The 17,018-nt window shown below is 44.2% G+C and overlaps 1 protein-coding gene across 10 annotated transcripts in view; it reads right to left on the bottom strand.

Annotated features, from left to right (window-relative positions):
* Window positions 1-81: 81 nt before the first annotated feature.
* The window catches only part of FRY (FRY microtubule binding protein), a 524,498-nt gene continuing 507,561 nt past the window's right edge, over window positions 82-17,018 (bottom strand). For 7 of the 10 annotated variants that reach the window (XM_049853229.1, XM_049853227.1, XM_049853221.1 and 4 more), the window contains 4 exons: window positions 6,752-6,769; window positions 4,625-4,735; window positions 3,418-3,620; window positions 82-1,100 (listed from right to left, as the gene is read on the bottom strand). In XM_049853229.1, coding sequence (XP_049709186.1) covers window positions 842-1,100; window positions 3,418-3,620; window positions 4,625-4,735; window positions 6,752-6,769 — 591 coding nt within the window. In that variant the 3' untranslated portion in view covers window positions 82-841. The remainder of the gene's footprint in view (window positions 1,101-3,417; window positions 3,621-4,624; window positions 4,736-6,751; window positions 6,770-17,018) is intronic. The other 3 variants (XM_049853222.1, XM_049853223.1, XM_049853226.1) reach the window with 1 other exon arrangement.

Here is a 17,018-nt window from a genome sequence, read left to right as displayed (position 1 = left end):
AGTTAAAATTCACACGCATCCTCCTACAGTATAAATATGCTCATAAAAGCAACTTTCTAGTAAAAAGCAGCCAAGATCTTTAAAAAAAAAAAAAAAGTCTTTCTGGACCATTTTTTGGTGCTAGGGTCCAAATAACAGACTCCTGCAAAGAGATCCAGGGCCTTCAGAAACAGTAGCCTAGCAACCTAAGAAAGGTACTTCGTAGCAGCTCCTTTTAGATACAGTAATTGTATCCCGATTACAGCGTGCATTAAATTGTAATCCATTACAGTTGCTCTTTCACAGACTCACAGGCTGTCAGCTTCTGACCATCTTGCAGTTGTCAGTGGCCAGCTTCATCTCGCCTGCTCCTCTCTCAGCCCACCAGGAAAAGGAGAAAAAAAAAAAAAAAAAAAGAAGAGAGGGAAAGAATGTACAAGTTTCAGAATATCAGAATATAAAAAAACTTTTTTTCCCAGTGAAGAAAACATTGCACTTTTGCCAATTTAAAATTGTTTCTAGAAAGGAAGGTATCGTTCAGTGTCGTCGGCTTTGGTATGCAATGGAAGTCACTCCTTCAGTAGTGAGAGGCATTTGCTCAGTAAAATGATCACACGTTGGTGCCACACAGCATGATGGGGGTGGATGGAGTCTGTTCCAGAATGTTCTATGCTACCTCGGTTTGTATAGTATTGCTACGTGTTGGCAGTTGTGCCATCCTCTTCAGGAGAAGTCTTACAGTGAACAAGAGGGAGAACAGTCTGACCAAGCCTTCTGAAGACTGAGAAGACACTGAAGGACGTCACCCCAGCATGGCAGCATGCCCAGCTTGGCACCCATGGGGGACGACGGGAGGCTCCTGTCAGAGACTAGTGCCAGAAACGCTGGAGTCTGGGAGAAAAGCCGTGAGAACTCGGTAGCTCTGGGCCCTGCGGATCATGTCCCGGATCTCCACGTTCAGCTCCATCAGCTTGGTACAGATCTCCGTCAGGCTCTGGTTTGACCCCACCAGCGCGTAAGTCCCCGTCTGTCCCAGGGTTTGATGACGGAAATAAATATTCAGTAGTGTCTGGACCTCATCATCAGAATTGCTTCCGAAGATGTCGTTGGGCCACAGACTTCTGCAGTCAAAAAGAACAGATAGGTTAGAGGACTAGTTCTCACAGATAAGAAGACTACTGGTCATAGATTAGAGGATTGCTGGTCAGAGGTTAGAAAACTACTGGCCACAGATAAGAGGACTGCTGTTCACAGATTAGACGACTACTGGCCACAGATTAGAGGGCTACTGTCACAGATAAGAGGACTGCTGTTCACAGATTAGACGGCTACTGGCCACAGATTAGAGGGCTACTGTCACAGATTAGAGGACGGCTGGTCATAGATTAGAGGACCCCTGGTCACAGATTAGAGGACTGCTGGTCACAGATTAGAGGACTGCTGGTCACAGATTAGAGGACTACTGGTCACAGATTAGAGGACTGCTGTTCACAGATTAGACGGCTACTGGCCACAGATTAGAGGGCTACTGTCACAGATTAGAGGACTATTGTCACAGATCAGAGGACTGCTGGTCACAGATTAGAGGACTGCTGGTCACAAATTAGATGACTACTGGTCATCTATTGTCACAGATTAGAGGACTCCTTGTCAAAGATTAGAGGACTACTGGCCACAGATTAGAGGACTGCTGGTCACAGATCAGAGGACTTCTGTCACAGATTAGAGGACTGCTGGTCACAGATTAGAGGACTGCTTGTCAAAGATTAGAGGACTACTGGCCACAGATTAGAGGACTGCTGGTCACAGATTAGAGGACAGCTGGCCACAGGTTAGAGGACAGCTGGTTACAGAGTTGGGAGGCTTTGAGCCCTGGCTAGTATATTACTTTTCTTTTCAAAAATAGCTTTATTGAGATACAATTCACATAACATACAATCCACCCATCTAAAGTATATTAAACCAAAAAACCAAAACGAAACCTGTTGCTCTTGAGTCAATTCTGACTCGTAGCAAATCCGTGTGACGGAGTAGATCTGCCCCATGGGTTTTTTTTTAATCTTTAAGGAGGCAGACTGCCATATCTTTGTCCTGTGGAGCAGGCTGGTGGGTTTGAACCAACGACCTTTTGGTTAGCAGCCGAGTGCTTAAGCACTGTGCCATCAGGGCTATAGGTCTCTAAAAAAGCTCTGGTGGCACAAAGGTCAGTGGTTTGAACCCACCCAGGGGCTCCTCGGGAGAAAGAGCTGGCAATCTGCTTCCATAAAAATTACAGCCTAGAAAACCCAATGGGGCAGTTCTACTCCGTCACGTGGATCACTGTGAGTCGGAATCGACTCAAAAGGCACCCAACAGCGGCAAAAACAGGCCCCTAGGTGGTGCAAACAGTTTACCTTCAACTACTAACTGACAGGTTGGTGGGTCGAGCCCAAAGCCCTGGTGAACTGCTTCCGCAGAGACGACAGCCAGGACAACTCTCCGGGGCGTTTCTAGTTTGTAACATGTGGGGTCACCATGAGTCGGAATTGACTTGACAGCAACTTTTTTTTTAATTCGGTGGTTTTTAGTATATTATCAGTGTTGTGCAAACATCACCATAATCAATTTTAGAACACCGAATATTATTATTTTAAATAAAAATATCAGAATAGAATTTGATAATCTGAAAACATGTATCTTTGCTGTACCCTTCTGGATCCATCGATGGTGAACACAGTATCCAAGTGTGGGGAAAACACAAAAAGGATACATTTGAATAGCAGTTTTCAAATCATGTGGACATACACTTGGAAGTGTTCCAACATTTTAGAAATGCTTAAGAAGTAACATGGATACTTTAAGTTTTCAAGTTCCACAGTCCGAGTTTCTAGCAAGGCAATGGTAATGATCTGAGAGGGAGACATATTCAATATCTAGATGTTCCTAGGTCCCTGGTAGTGCAAAAGGTTTGTGGTCGGCCAGTAACCAAGATGTTGGCGGTTCAAACCCACCCAGCAGCACCATGGAAGAAACAGACCTGGCAATCTGCTCCCGTGAAGATTACAGCCAAGAAAACCTTATGGGAGAGCTCTGCTCTGTAATACACAATGTCTCCTAAATTACAAATCAGCAAAAACCAAATCAACCACAAAGTATCTAGATGCTCTTTCTGCGGTGATTTATTGCCCACCATGACAACTCAGCTGTTAGGTATGTATTTCCTTTGTTGCTGTTGGGTGCTGTCTCGTCAATTCCGACTCATAGTGACCCAATGTGACAGAGGAGAACTGCCCCACAGGGTTTCTAGGCTGTCATCTTTATCTGAGCAGATGGCAAGGTCTTTGTCCTGAGGAGCCGCTGGGTGGGTTTGACCTTTTGGTTGGCAGCAGAGCACTTAACCATTGCACCACTAGGCTCCCGCGTTTCCGTAACCGGCTCTAAAAGAAAGCGCCCAGGCACCTGCACTCCCTGATCTGCCGCAGAGCTCGGCCAAGGTCGTTGTTCTTCAGGCAGTCCAGCATGGCCTGGATGGCTGCTTCGGTGGACGTGAAGGTCGGCTCCGACCAGGCACCCTCTACATAAAGGGGGTCTGCTGCAATGGCTGCAGTGGCCTCCTTCAGGTTCTTCTTTAGGTCGCTCAGTTCCCTGGACATATTCAGCAGCTGTTATAACAAGAGAAAAAAGATGTTTACTGTATTTAGATGCAGGCTGGATGTCCCACCCCCAGGGGCAAGACATTTGATCACAGGGGTCTGGTGAAGCGTAAGCTTGGAACCCTTGGCGAACCTCAGCCTCCAGCTGAATTAGACGCTGGTCCTCTGGGCGCCTGTAATGTCCAGTGCACGCTGCCATTATTTCACTTACTGTTGTTGTCGCTAGGTGAAGTTGAGTCAATTCTGACTCACGGTGACCCCGTGTGACAGAGTAGAACTGCCCTGCAGGGTTTCCTAGGCTGTCATCTGTACGGGAGTAGATTGTCAGGTCTTTGTCCTAGGGAGCCGCTCGGTGTATTTAAACCACCAACTTTTCAAGTAGCAGCTGAGCACTTAACCTTTGAGCCACTAGGGCTCCTTATTTCACTTACTACAATCAGGTATTACCATTTCTTCACTTCTCAGAAAACTGGCTCACTTGGTAGCAGCATGTTTATGGTATTTTACTTCTTTACATTCACGTTTAGCATCCTGCTGTCAAGCGGGGCAGGGAAATGGGAGAGAAGCAAGGAGAATGTATCAGCGTATCATGCGTGAATGTATTGCACGTGCACTTCCTTTGTGTCTCAGCCTAAGAGCAAGTACTAAACGCTGAATGTAAAGGAAGAAAAACTGCCACACAAGAAATTTGTTTCAAGTAAGGGTGACCAGCCACAGGGTGAAGATTAGGGTGAGGCAAGTGAGGCGCCTAGACTGTCCCATGAAAGAGGCCTCTCTGTCAGGGTCAGCGTTGGTGCCTCACTTACTTCACCCTAATCCAACCCAACACCAGAAAACCTCTTAAAAACGGGACTGGAGATAAATTTGAGACAAGTTTATTTGAAAGACTAGTGTGTGAAGAAAATACTTATGTGAGAATGAAATCCCTTGAAGAGTTACAAACCCAAGGCAGACAAAAGCAAAAGAACAGCCCTGACTTTAGGGGAGAGACTTGGCAGGCTGTGCAGACTTACCTGGGGCATGGCACTGACTTCGTGCACCTGGCCAATGAGCTTACAGTAGGATTGGAAAAGCAGCAGCAGCTGGAAGTGGAGCTTATATAGCCTCTGACACAGTTCCAATTGCTAAGGAGAGAAGTTACACGGGAGGGAGGACACAGTTACTAAGGAAAAGAAACTTCGGGAATCATTCTTGTGTAACAAGTGAAATCTCGGTGGAGACAATTTTCTTTTTTTTTTAATTAAGGAAGCATAGCAATCATCTCCAATGAAACAGAAAAAATCCAGTCAAGAAATATCAATGAAAAATTCACAGTATGATACAGGATCACAGAGCTCCTGGCAGGCGACTGATCAGAAAGGAGTGGAGGTCATAAAAGAGCCCTGTGAGCTGCCAAATGGTCAGGATATTTGCCAATTAAATGCCAACAAATGATAGCTGACTCGTTGTCTTAATGTTTACAAGGTACAAATTGTTTTTAAAGGTAAAGATTTTTTTTTTTTTTAATTAAAAGTATATTCAAACGGCAAGAGCGTAACTAGTTGTGTCAAGTTTATAAATCCAGTAGATGCTTTGGGGGTGACTCCATGTGATAGTTCTGGCTGCCATGTGGGGTGCAGACACTTGTCCTAAAGTACGTGCCAACGCAACAGTCGTATGATCTTCTAGGGCAACGCGTCTGTTTCACGTACGATAAATATTCCCACTCGGTGCTCAATAAGTACTTGTTGGATTAAAGACATACGGAAAAGGGGCCAAAATGCTTTAAAAGGAAGGTGAAATTATGATAACATTCCAAGCGTTCTGTGGCAAGAGCATTAAAAAGTAATCACAGAGAATGGCCCTTGAGCCCCACAAATAGCCCTGGAATTTAAAATATTTGTTTCACAGCTTATGTATACTATTCGGTGGGGGGACCCCAGGAGTGATCCCAACAGCAGTAATCATACCACTCTTGGAGCTGTATCTGGTTATAAAGTTCACCTAATCTTTGCCTCTGCTATTCCAAGAACAGGTTAGCTCCCAGGTAGTGCATGGATGCCACACTTGATAGAAGTTCATGGCTCGGCAGTCACCAGTGAGACTGGGCTTAGTACGGGGTTTAAAGTAAACACTCCCTCTGTGGGTTCCCAACGGGGCTGGGTACTAACGGGTCAGAACTTTAAAAACGTCAGCTCGGAATCAAGTTTCTGAGACTTAAAATTATTCCCCCAAATCAGTCTAAGGAGAGAAATTATACAAATTTAAATTTTGGCTTTAGAAAAAATATTCTGTTCATAATATTAATAACAGAATTTGATCCTAATTAAAAAAAAAACTACTAAGTGTATGCTGATACTATGCTGAGTAAGGTTTTCTTCCTCCCTCTACCCTTCCTCTGCCCTTAAGGGAAGCAATTTCTACTGAACTTGTTTGATATCTCTGTACTGAGACCCAGCCAAGGTTTAAAGAAGCAGCTAGCTTCGCTAATTAGCTCACAAAGGATCTTTGGTTGTTTCAGTAAAACATTTTATGATCATTTAACAAAGTTTTCTTTACGGAAACCTTTTAAAATCTGATACAAAAGATGGCTGTCATGGACTCATAAATTAAAAAATAAAAAGTTTAAAAACAAATGTCACTTTAACAATTTAGTGTGAAACCTAGTTATGAATACTCTGATTTTCCTAAACACAAAATTGTGTTTGGTGTCATCAAGTCGATTCTGACTCACAGTGACCCCATGTGACAGAGTACAACTGCCCCATAGGGTTTCCTAGGCTGTAATCTTTATGGGAGCAGATCACCAGGTCTTTGTCCCATGGAGCCACTGGGTGAGTTTGAACCGCTGACCTTTTGGTTAGCAGCCTAGTGCTTAACCACTGTGCCACAAGGGCTCATTCTCATTAAGTGCTAAATAATGGTAGTTCTTCAGAATATTCCATTGAGAGTATCAGAATTCATAGCAACGTAGGTTTCTACTTTGGGACAGAAGCAGCCCAGAATGCTACTAAAATACTGCGTGTCTCGATCTACCAAATCAAATAAAATGGAACAAAAAAGGGAAAACATGCTAAGAGATACAATGGCAACAGTAAACATAAGGTTCATTGTGAGTCCATGTCTAAATGGACAAAGAGTATGAAAGAACTGTAACTTACTGCAAGAGATTCCATTTGCTACCCAGCAAGCATGGCACAGGAAACAAAGGAAAGGAAAGAAAGTACAAGGGTCAGTGTACGCATGCAACAGAAAGCACGGCTCTCTTCCAAGAGCAGATCCGTTAACGGTATTAGCGTCGCTCGCCCAAACTTGATACACGGTTGCAAATGTCCCATTCACCATGCACAGCGATCCAGTTAAAAAACAAGCTCTAATGGGAAATATGTCATTGAGAGAGATGTAGTTGGTAATCTTTTAGGGTTCTCCGATTAGACTTGTCAGTCGGTCTTGGAAACTAGAAGTCACAAACTTTTATTGCGTGAAGATCTTAGTGTATAAACGAGAAGAGTATGTGAAACACAGTGAAGGTGTGAGGAGACCAACTGAGTGATGATAAGATGTTTGAAGAACTATGTTGTTGTTGTTAGATGCCGTCAAGTCAATTCCAACTTGTAGCGACCCCATGTGATAGAGTAGAACTGCCCCCACAGGGTTTCCAAGGCTGTAATGTTTATGGGAGCAGATCTCTATATCTGTTCTCCCGTGGAGAAGCTGGTGGGTTTCAACCGCCAACCCTTTGGTTAGCAGCCGAGTGCTTAACCATTACACCACCAGGGCTCCTTTTGAAGAACTAAAGCCCCAAATTGTAATATTGCTTTACATTAGTTAAGGCAGAGTCTTTAATAAGGTTTGCTTTGTATCTTCTAAACCACAAACACCAGTTAACATACAATTAGCAATCTAAGTGGCATTTTCTTTAAAAAGTCAGATTGCCTTCCATATTGGGAATATTTTATAGCACTGTTGCTGTTAAGTGCTGTAGAGTCAATTTTGACTCATATCAACCCCATGTGACAAGGTAGAACTGCCCCATGCAGTTTTCTAGGGTGTAATCTTTCTGGGGAGCCCTGATGGCACACAGGTTAAATGAAAGGTCAGTGGTTGGAACCCACCAACTGTTCTGCAGGAGAAAGATGTGGCAGTCTGCTTCTGTAAAGATTCATAGCCTTGGAAACCCTACGGGGCAGTTCTACTCTGTCCTACAGGGTCACTATGAGTCGGAATGAATGCAATGGCAACAGTCTTTTTTAAAAAAATCTTTATGGGAGCAGATGGCCAGGTCTTTCTCCTACAGAGCTGCTGGGTGGGTTTGAACCACCAACCTTTTGGTTAGCAGTCAAGCACTTAACAGTTGGGCCACCAGGGCTCCTTATAAGATGGCGAGATATTGTAATTTCAAAGGAATAAACATTGCACACTCTTAAATGTGTATGTGATGTAGGACAAATAGTTACTTGCATTTCATTTTTTAAATAATTTTTTCTAGTAGACACTTTCTAAAAGTTAGCTAGAACCGATAGCTAGATTAAAATAATGTAAATTTGTAACTGGGTCATGTTCAACTATAGCTACAAAGGAGTGAATTTTTTGGTTTAACCATATAATAACGGTAGAATTGGTTTATGGAAAGTTTGGGTATACAGAAAGAGATAACCACAACTTGACTTAGAATTTTTATTTTTTTAATTGACCATGCCTAAATTTGGACCAACATATGGGTTCTGTATTTTCAAAATGTTTAAGACCTGTCTCACTCAGTATTTAACCCCTGACAACAAAAAACCCTGTATTTTAAAGCTCTTTCAAAGATAAAACAAAACAAAACTCACCTCAGTTTAACCTATTGTCTTTTAACATAGGGTACAATGCATAAGAACAAATAAAACTATCAGGTTATTATGTCTGAGTACCTACAGACAGAATTCAAAGATCTCCCCCTCCCTGCCCCTGCACTCCAAGGCTCCCTTCTCCCCTCACCTGTTGCTAGTATCACCTGGGCCTGGTACATGGCTGACTGCTGTATTGTCTTTAGTGAGTGGTTGTTTGGACCTTGGCCGTGAATATCTTCTGAGGCTTTGAAAGATAAACACCTTTAAGTCTATGACATAAATTAGACAGCCGGAGGTAGTCACTATTTTCAAGAAAACTTCCAACTATGTCTAGAGGTTTTTATAACCAACCTTCTGAAATCCAGTGCTGCACCAGAAAGAGGTCCAGGGCCGGAGCCTTTAGTTTATTTTGGCAGGACCCTCCACTGTGAAGAATTTGAGGAAAACTTCAAATTTGATTGAAATGTTTAGTGTACACTTTAGCAAAGTAACTCTTCCTGCCATGGGATTTACTTTTCAGAAGCGTGGAATGAAACAAATGCTGGGTAAATAACATGGTTTTGTGTGAAGAAAATGGATATACGTACATACATACATATATATATTTCACCATCTTCCAAAAGAAGGTGGTAACCCAAGAAGCTCACACGTGAGTTAAGGAGAATCTTCTCTGTTCAATAAAAGGCAAGGGGGGCTTTGACCCCCACAGGGTGTTAAGGAGTTCATTGTCTTATTGTCAGTGAATTCTCGGGGCCCAGGGCACAGGACGGCGTATTCTGGGGAGACGGCCAGCTTGGACAGACACCAGCTCTCCGTGAGTCCTTCCTTTTTAGGAGTTCATGCCGCCTTGATAGTTATTATCTCAGATTCCTTCCCTAGTGCCCAGGGGGGACCTGCTCTGTGTTCAGAACTCCAAAATGATAGTGGAAAATGTCTTTCTAGGGGCTATTTTATGGAAAATGTTCACTTTTCCCCTGTGCTTTACTGTGGCTAGTTTTTAAAACTAGAAATCCTTAGGAATGTTGTCTGTGTTTCGGTGACTTAAGGTTCTTTTGACAAATGCTGCAGGAATGTCGTTGCTTCATTGGGCCACAAGGATTTTCTTTCAGCTCGTTTCCTGATGTGGCCTGATTTAGAAATAGACTAAAACCTGCGAAAGCCAGAACCTGTGTAAGGTGGAAACCTGTCAGAGAAGGAAAACTCAAATATTTTCCACTAAAATGATCAATAGAAAAGTGGTAAGGCTGCACCCTGTCAAACGTGGAACACTTGTCAGACCTGGAAAAATAAGGCAATCCCTTTGAGTTCTGGCTCTCACAGGTTCCCGTGTATAATTTGTTGTTGTTGTTCTTGTGTGCCATTGGGTCAATTCTGACTCATAGCAACCCCATGTGACAAAGCAGAACTGCCCCATAGGGTTTCCTAGATTGTAATCTTTATGGGAGCAGATCGCCAGGTTTTTTCCTGCAGAGCCACTGCTGGCTGGGTTTGAACCACTGACACTTCGGTGAGCAGTCCAACTCTTAACCATTTTACTACCAGGGTTCCTCTAGAGGTGTGTTTTCTCAAAATGAGAAAAAAGATCAAGCACCTAAAAACTGACCCTGGAGAACTGAGGAACAGAGCAGATTAAAAAAAACAAAAAACAAAAAACAGAGCAATCTAATTCTTACTGATTAACAATTACAAAAAATAAACCTGTTGCCGTCGAGTAGATTCTAAATCACAGCAACCCTGTAGGACAGAGGAGAGAACTGCCCGGTAGGGTTTCCAAGGCTGTAATCTTTACCGAAGCAGAATGCCACATCTTTCTCCCGAGGAGTGGCTAGTCGGTTTGCATCGCTGACCTTTTGGTGCAAAGCCAAGCGCTCAACCACTGTGCCACCAGGGCTCCTCTGATTAACAATAGCACAGCCACATCTTGTTACTTTGAATTCTGTTCTCACACAGATTCTATGTTTCTGAGACCACCCATCAGTTAATATCTAAGAAATTTTCAATACGACCGAAGATGAGCCTCAGTGTGCTGGACTGGCTATTGTCCTTGTCATTTTTAATCTCTAAAAGCCACGGGTTTGAACTAAAGGGGGTAAAATGGAGATAATCTGGCCTAACCATGCAGTTTCTCTCCTCGGTAATGTACGTCTGCATTTAGCCTCCTAAGCAGGTATGAACGATATGTACGTTAGCAGACATTTCCTTAGTAAATTTAGGAAAGAGAATTCCTAGTAGCAGACTGTGGTAAAACGAGCTTCTTTATGGGGCCTTTTGCCTTGGTTCTGGGGAAAAGGGAGGAAAAGCAAACAGTTTGGGAGCTTCTCCCCTGGGGCCCTGAGGGGATGTTACCATTGCCCTAGTCCTTTGGAGAAGCTTCTTACTTTCACCCAGGGAAGAGGCCAGTCCCTGCCAGCAGAAAATGTCTGTTATTATGCAAATAGGTGGAGCGCTTATGAATGGATTGGTCAGTTTAGCGAAGACTGATTAGCTATTATGCAAACAGGGTGTGTAAAATATGTCTAATAGAATTGAGCCACTTGCCTATATAAGCACCCATCCCACAGAGGTTGAGGGGGACCTCACTATCACTAAGAAGAAGAGCCTGGAGCAGAGCTCATCCTTTGGACCTGAGGTCCCTGTGCTGAGAACCTTCTAGACCCAGGAGACAGGGAGCTGTAACACTGGAGTGGTGGAAGAACCAGGTGACTGGCTCAAGATGGTGAGGTGGGCTTCCTGGCCATGGAGCGAGGCAGCTACAGTGGGTATGCCAACCCACGGAGCGAGAGAGCTGAGCACCTCTGGGCAGGAGGCTTGCTGGCAGAGTGGGGTGCCTCCAGGCACTGTTGATGGAGCTAAGAAGCTGTAACACTTGTCTGAGCAGGGGATGGGGCCAGACCGGAGAGGGGGCTGATAGGAGGGCTGCAGGGCTGCCAGAGAGAGAAAGAGAGCGAGCAACAGACAGAGAGCTGTCCTACACTGAAGAAGGGAGGGATGGACTCTTCACTCTGGGGAGCCTTCCAGACTTTGCCTGTGTGCTTCCTGACATTGATCCTACTCCTTCCAAGTTAACCTTGATCCCATGTTACTTCCCTAATAAACCATATAACTGTGAGTCGGGTCTGTGAGTTCTGTGTGGCCATTGCAACAAATTATGGAACCCAGCAGGGAAGTAGGGAGTGATGTGGGGAGGATGACTAGTGTCAGAACTGGTAAAAAGGTTGGAGGGTGGAGATATGTCTGACCTCTACCTCACAGCAATCAGCTTTGGGCTAATGCTGGCGCTGATTCTCATCCTCCCTGAAGTCAGACGAGGTCCGACGCTGCCGCTACCCCGTTGACTGACTATATCCGAAGGATGATATTTAATGTCTTCCCACTTAGCTGGAGAAAAGTCTTGTCTTGTTCAACATTTTTTTTTTTTGCATGTTTTTAAAAAAATTTTTTTAAGTGGACTTATATTGTATGAGTTCTGTTATTTTCTTTTTTAAAAACATTTTATTTTTTTTTTGTTGAGAATATTCAGAGCAGAACATACACCAACTCAACTGTTTTCTACACACACAATTCAGTGGCATTGATCACATTCTTCGAGTTGTGCAACCATTCTCACCCTCCTTTGCTGAGTTGCTCCTCTCCCATTAACATAAACTCACTTCCCCTAAGGTTCCTATGTAAACTTTTGATTTGCTATTGTCAATTTGGTCCCATATAGATAGTTCTTAAAAGAGCACAGGGCTCAAGGCAGATAATCTTTACTGGTGAAGCTGAACTACTATTTGATTTTCAGAAGACTTCAGGGGATATTTTTTGTTTAAAGCTTAAAGATGATCTCAGGGCAATAGTTTCAGGGGTTTGTCCGTCCTGGATGGCTCCTTGTTCAACATTTTTTTATTAACTAATATGAGAACAGAGATGGTTGGTTGGCTTCTCATTATGTTGAAGAAACAGCAAGTACAGACAGTCCCTGGATTATGAACACATTTCCTTCCCGTCTGTCTTCAAGTTGCATTCTTACGTTAAGCGGGAACAGTTAGGTGCGGTTCGCATCCAATGGCGGTCGGTCAAATGTATGTCTTAGTATATAGCGTACCTTTCTATGCGTAAAAACATTAAAAAAAACTTCCAGATACGCTAAAACATCTTCAACATGATAATAATACTGTTTTGACGTGTGCCACAAAGTAGCACCCGTTTGTTATTACGAACCATCCATTGTATGTAGCACAAATTTTTAGTATAATAGGCTTTCGGGGGGTTGGTTCATAACTACAGGTTGTACATAAACTGGATGCTCATAACCGGGGGTCGCCGTGTATAACGGAGAGGGTCAGTGTCCAACAATGCCCTAACAGCTGGCATAATGACTTGAATGTAATAACGTGAAATTGTTATGTTAGGTTACATATAACTGTATATGGAATTATATGCACTTGAGTCCAAAAGGTCAACCGCTCAAGTAGGCACTTAGCAAGATCTGTGAAATCTATGAGTGTGTCAACTCGAACCACTTGTAACAGGTGGAAGGGAAACATCTCCAGCTTCCCAGGGGCCACCTCTGCAGACATGGGGCGCTGAGCTGTGCTAATTAGCTGCAGGGCCAGGCTACCCCGGGAACCTACAGCTGGGAGGGCTAGAGTCTCCCTGCCCCCACATTTAGCTTGAAGAGCAGTCATCCAGAATGAATCCCCAAATCACAAGTGCTGGTTTTAAGTCTTGAAGACTTTTTGTCTCTCCTCTTGACATGCGTAGGCTGAGACAACGTTCCTAAAGCTTTGTCTACCAGTGAGGGAGACACATTACGTGAGGCACATAAACCACGCTCCTTCTCTTATGTTCCACTCAGTGTATACTGTGCCTTATTCTTTCCAGGAGCCCTGTGGCGCAGTGGTTAAGTGCTCGGCTGCTAACTGAGAGGTTAGTGGTTCAAACCCACAAGCTGGTCCGCGGGAGAAAGATGTGGCAGCCTGCTTCCATAAAGATGACAGCCTTGGAAACCCTATGAGATAGCTCTGCTCTGTCCTATAGGGTTGCTAAGAGTCCGAATCGACTTGACAGCAATGGGCTTTTTTTTAATGGGTGCTTATTATTCTATTATTCTAAGAGAATTGTCATTATAATCATCAAGAAGCCTAAAGCATTTATATATCATCACCGTCTTTTTAAAAAGCCATTTCCTCCCTGAGTCTAGGCAATGTCTCTTAGAAACACTGTTTTATTGTTTCATGCGGGCACTGAGGACTCCAACGTCCCAGCTCCAGCAGCCGTGGAGTCGGCTCTGACTCATGGTGACCCCTTGTGCGTCAGGGTAGAACTGTGCTCCGTAGGGGTTTCAGTGGCTGGTTTCTTGGAAGTAGATTGCAGGCCTTCCTTCTAAGGTGCCTCTGGGTGGACTCAAACTGCCAACTTTTTGGTTATCAGTAAATAAATTGAGTAGACAGGCGCTTGCATATTTCCAGCAACCCAGTGCTGTCGAGTCAAATCCGACTGACTCATAGTGACCCTATAGGATATACACAGAACTGTTTCTCACATCTGCAAAGAAGAGTACTTTCCCATTTTACTTGAAACATGCAGCCTTCTTCTCTAGCTTTCCTTTTCTCATTTTGGGGACTTAGGTAGCCGTTAAACTGGTCACTATCAAGTAGATTATGACTCACAGCGACCTTATAGGATAGAGTAGAACTGCCCTATAGGGTTTCCAAGGCTGTAATCTTTATGGGAAGCAGACTTCCACATCTTTCTCCCGAGGAGCGGCTGGTGGGTTCGAACCACCAACCTTTCAGTTAGCGGCCAAAGGCTTAACCATCGCGCCCCTGGGGCTCCTTGGGGACTTGCGTACAGAGACATATTTTCCTATTAGAAGAAAAACAACAGTCCAAGCCTCATGGTGAGGAGCACCTGACTCGTGCCTTCAGCATTAGGAGCTCAAGAGGCAGCGAGAAACATGAAAGATAGTCCAATGGGGCAGCTGATACTCAACCCTAGCTGACTGCTGTCTCCTCGGAAGGCAGTCCCAGTGTTGCTAGACCTTTTTTTTAGAGACGCCAGAAATCCAGTTTTGTTTGTGAAAATTTTCAATTTTTAAATGTAAGTTCCATTGAAAAATACTGTGGAAGCTTAATGAAAAACTACTGCACAAAGTTAATGAAATGTGTCTGTGAGTTTGCAGACCACCAGTGTGTAACCTTCCTTCATTCTGATGCCTACGACTTCCTGGTGAGGGAGGAGAAATTGGAAAATACTCGATGTGCAGAAAGTGTTCAGTATTTACCCTTCCACTAACAATTCCACGGCAATCCTGACTTACGACACTTTTTAAGAACAAGGAGAAATCAGCTGTGGGCAAAGCGCCGAGCAGCCTGGGTAGGACCCAAGGGTGGGGGGACGCCACTGCCTGGTTGTGTGCTGCCTTCGTCTCTGGCTGATGGTGCCTCTGCCTGTTCAAGGACTTTGCTAGGCTTAGTAAGGTACACACTGGCCCTTTCATAAAGGACACACATGTCTGAAACAGAACACACACGTGCAGCATTTATTCATGTGTTTGCGTCTCAGTTTCCCTCCAGACATAGATTCTGCAAGTTCTAAGTTCACTTGCTGTTCCTGTCCTCCTTGCCCCTTTGTAAGGGGTGCTCAGCATATTCTCTACCTTTTCCTGGTGTGCATCTCTTGTCTCCAGGGCTAAATGAGAGCAGGTACCGACAAACGGGAAGGGCGTGGCCTTTACCATTAGCCTCTCAGCTTCCGGTCTCTCATCCGCAAAACTGGAAGCACCCTTACTTGAAAGGATCATTGTAGAGGATCAAATCAAGACTAATTCTGTACCGTGCTTGGAAACCATTAGTTCCTGCTTCCTGCTTTTGTATTCGCAAGCCTTTTTGTACTATAATGCTAACAGGGTTGCCGTGTTTGTGTTGTTGTTGGGCGCTGCCGCGTTGATTCTGACTCACAGCAACCCCGTGTGACAGAGCAGAGCGGCCCCACAAGGTGTTCTAGGTTTACCAGGGCAGACAGCCAGGTCTTTCTCCTGTGGAGTCACTGGGGGGGTTTGAACCACCAACCTTTCGGTTAGCAGCTGAGCACTTAAGCAGTACTCCTTGCCATGGACACACACACAAATGGATGAATAGATGAGCGCTATTTTCTTCATCCTTGGATTTTGTAAAACACAAGAAAAGAGATGAGAAGCAAGGGAAGACAGGAAGAGGCGGGTGAGGAAGAAATGAGAAAGAATAAACAAGAGGTGAGAAGTAAAAGCACAAACAAGGGAAAGCTTGGTTCAAGGAAGATGGAGAAGAACTAGGAAAAAAAAGGAGCAACTAGCCAAAGAAAATAACTCAACAGATAAAATTATAAGCACAATAGAAACACCTATTTTAAAATCGAAATGTGTATTTGCCATGTTCCAGACTTTCTGGCCACGCTATAGTTCTGCCTTTCACTAATCAGCCGTGTATCCTTGGATGAATGTCCTCATCTGTAAAACCAAAACCAAACCCATTGTCATCAAGGTGATTCTCACTCATAGCGATCCTACAGGACAGAGCAGAACTGCCCCATAGGGTTTCCAAGAGTGTAAATCTTTACGGAAGCAGACTGCCACATCTTTCTTCAGAAAAAGAGATGACGGGTTCAAACCACTGACTTTTTGGGTCAAAGCTGGGCGCTTAACCACTGCATCACCATGGCTCCTTTCCTCATCTATAGAGCAGGGAGAATGAAATGACTCCAAGGATAAGAAAGCTCCCTGTAAACCATAAAGTGGAATATAAACCTATGTCCTCAAAAAGGCAGCAACTGGAAACGTCAGTCTCACCTCAATACTCCATCTAGCTATTTCTCAGCCTGGTCATTTTCGCGTCCAGTCTTTCTGCTTCCTTCACGAAAACAATCCAGGGGCTCACTGGGTGACTCGTCATGGCACAGACAGCTACTCTCAGACTGAAAACTTCAATAACAATTGTTGCTGTTGGGTGCCGTCGAGTCAGCTTCGACTCATAACTGCCCCATAGAGTTTCCTAGGCTGTGATTGTTATGGGAGCAGATCGCCAGGTCTTACTCCTGAAGGTCTGCTGAGTGGCTTTGAACCACCAGCCTTTTGGTTAGCAGCCTAGTGCTTAACCACTGCACCACCAGGGCTCCTTAATTTAATCATAAACTCCTGTTAAAACCCTTCAATTGCTTGCTATTGCTGCTAAGATGGAGTCCTGGTAGTGCAGTGGTTAAGAGCTACAATTGCTAAGATAAACACCCAAGCCCGGCATAGTCTGGCTTCTGCCAGCTTCTCCACACTCTTGTTAAATTTTTCTCCTTATCGACTTTCTGTACTGGCTACATGGAGCTCTTGCAAAAGGGCAGGTTCTCTCCTGCCTCAGGGCATTTGCACAGGCTCTCCACCCACCCCCCTTCACTTCCTTAACTCTAGCTTGTATTTTAGATGTCAGCTTCAATGGCACTTCCACAGAGAACCCTTCCCAGAATTGGGTCTTGGTCTCCTGCCATATGCTCTTATAGCTTACTGTTCTTGCCTTTCTTTCCTGGTACTCATTGTGGTTTATACCTGTATGATCTTTTGATTAACGTTTGCCTCTGTGGCAAGCCC

The sequence above is a fragment of the Elephas maximus genome, chromosome 14 (genome assembly GCF_024166365.1).
Source record: "Elephas maximus indicus isolate mEleMax1 chromosome 14, mEleMax1 primary haplotype, whole genome shotgun sequence".
NCBI classification, from domain to species: Eukaryota; Metazoa; Chordata; class Mammalia; order Proboscidea; family Elephantidae; genus Elephas; species Elephas maximus.
Note: the sequence above shows the minus strand (reverse complement) of the source record. Positions and strands in the feature narration are given on the sequence as shown.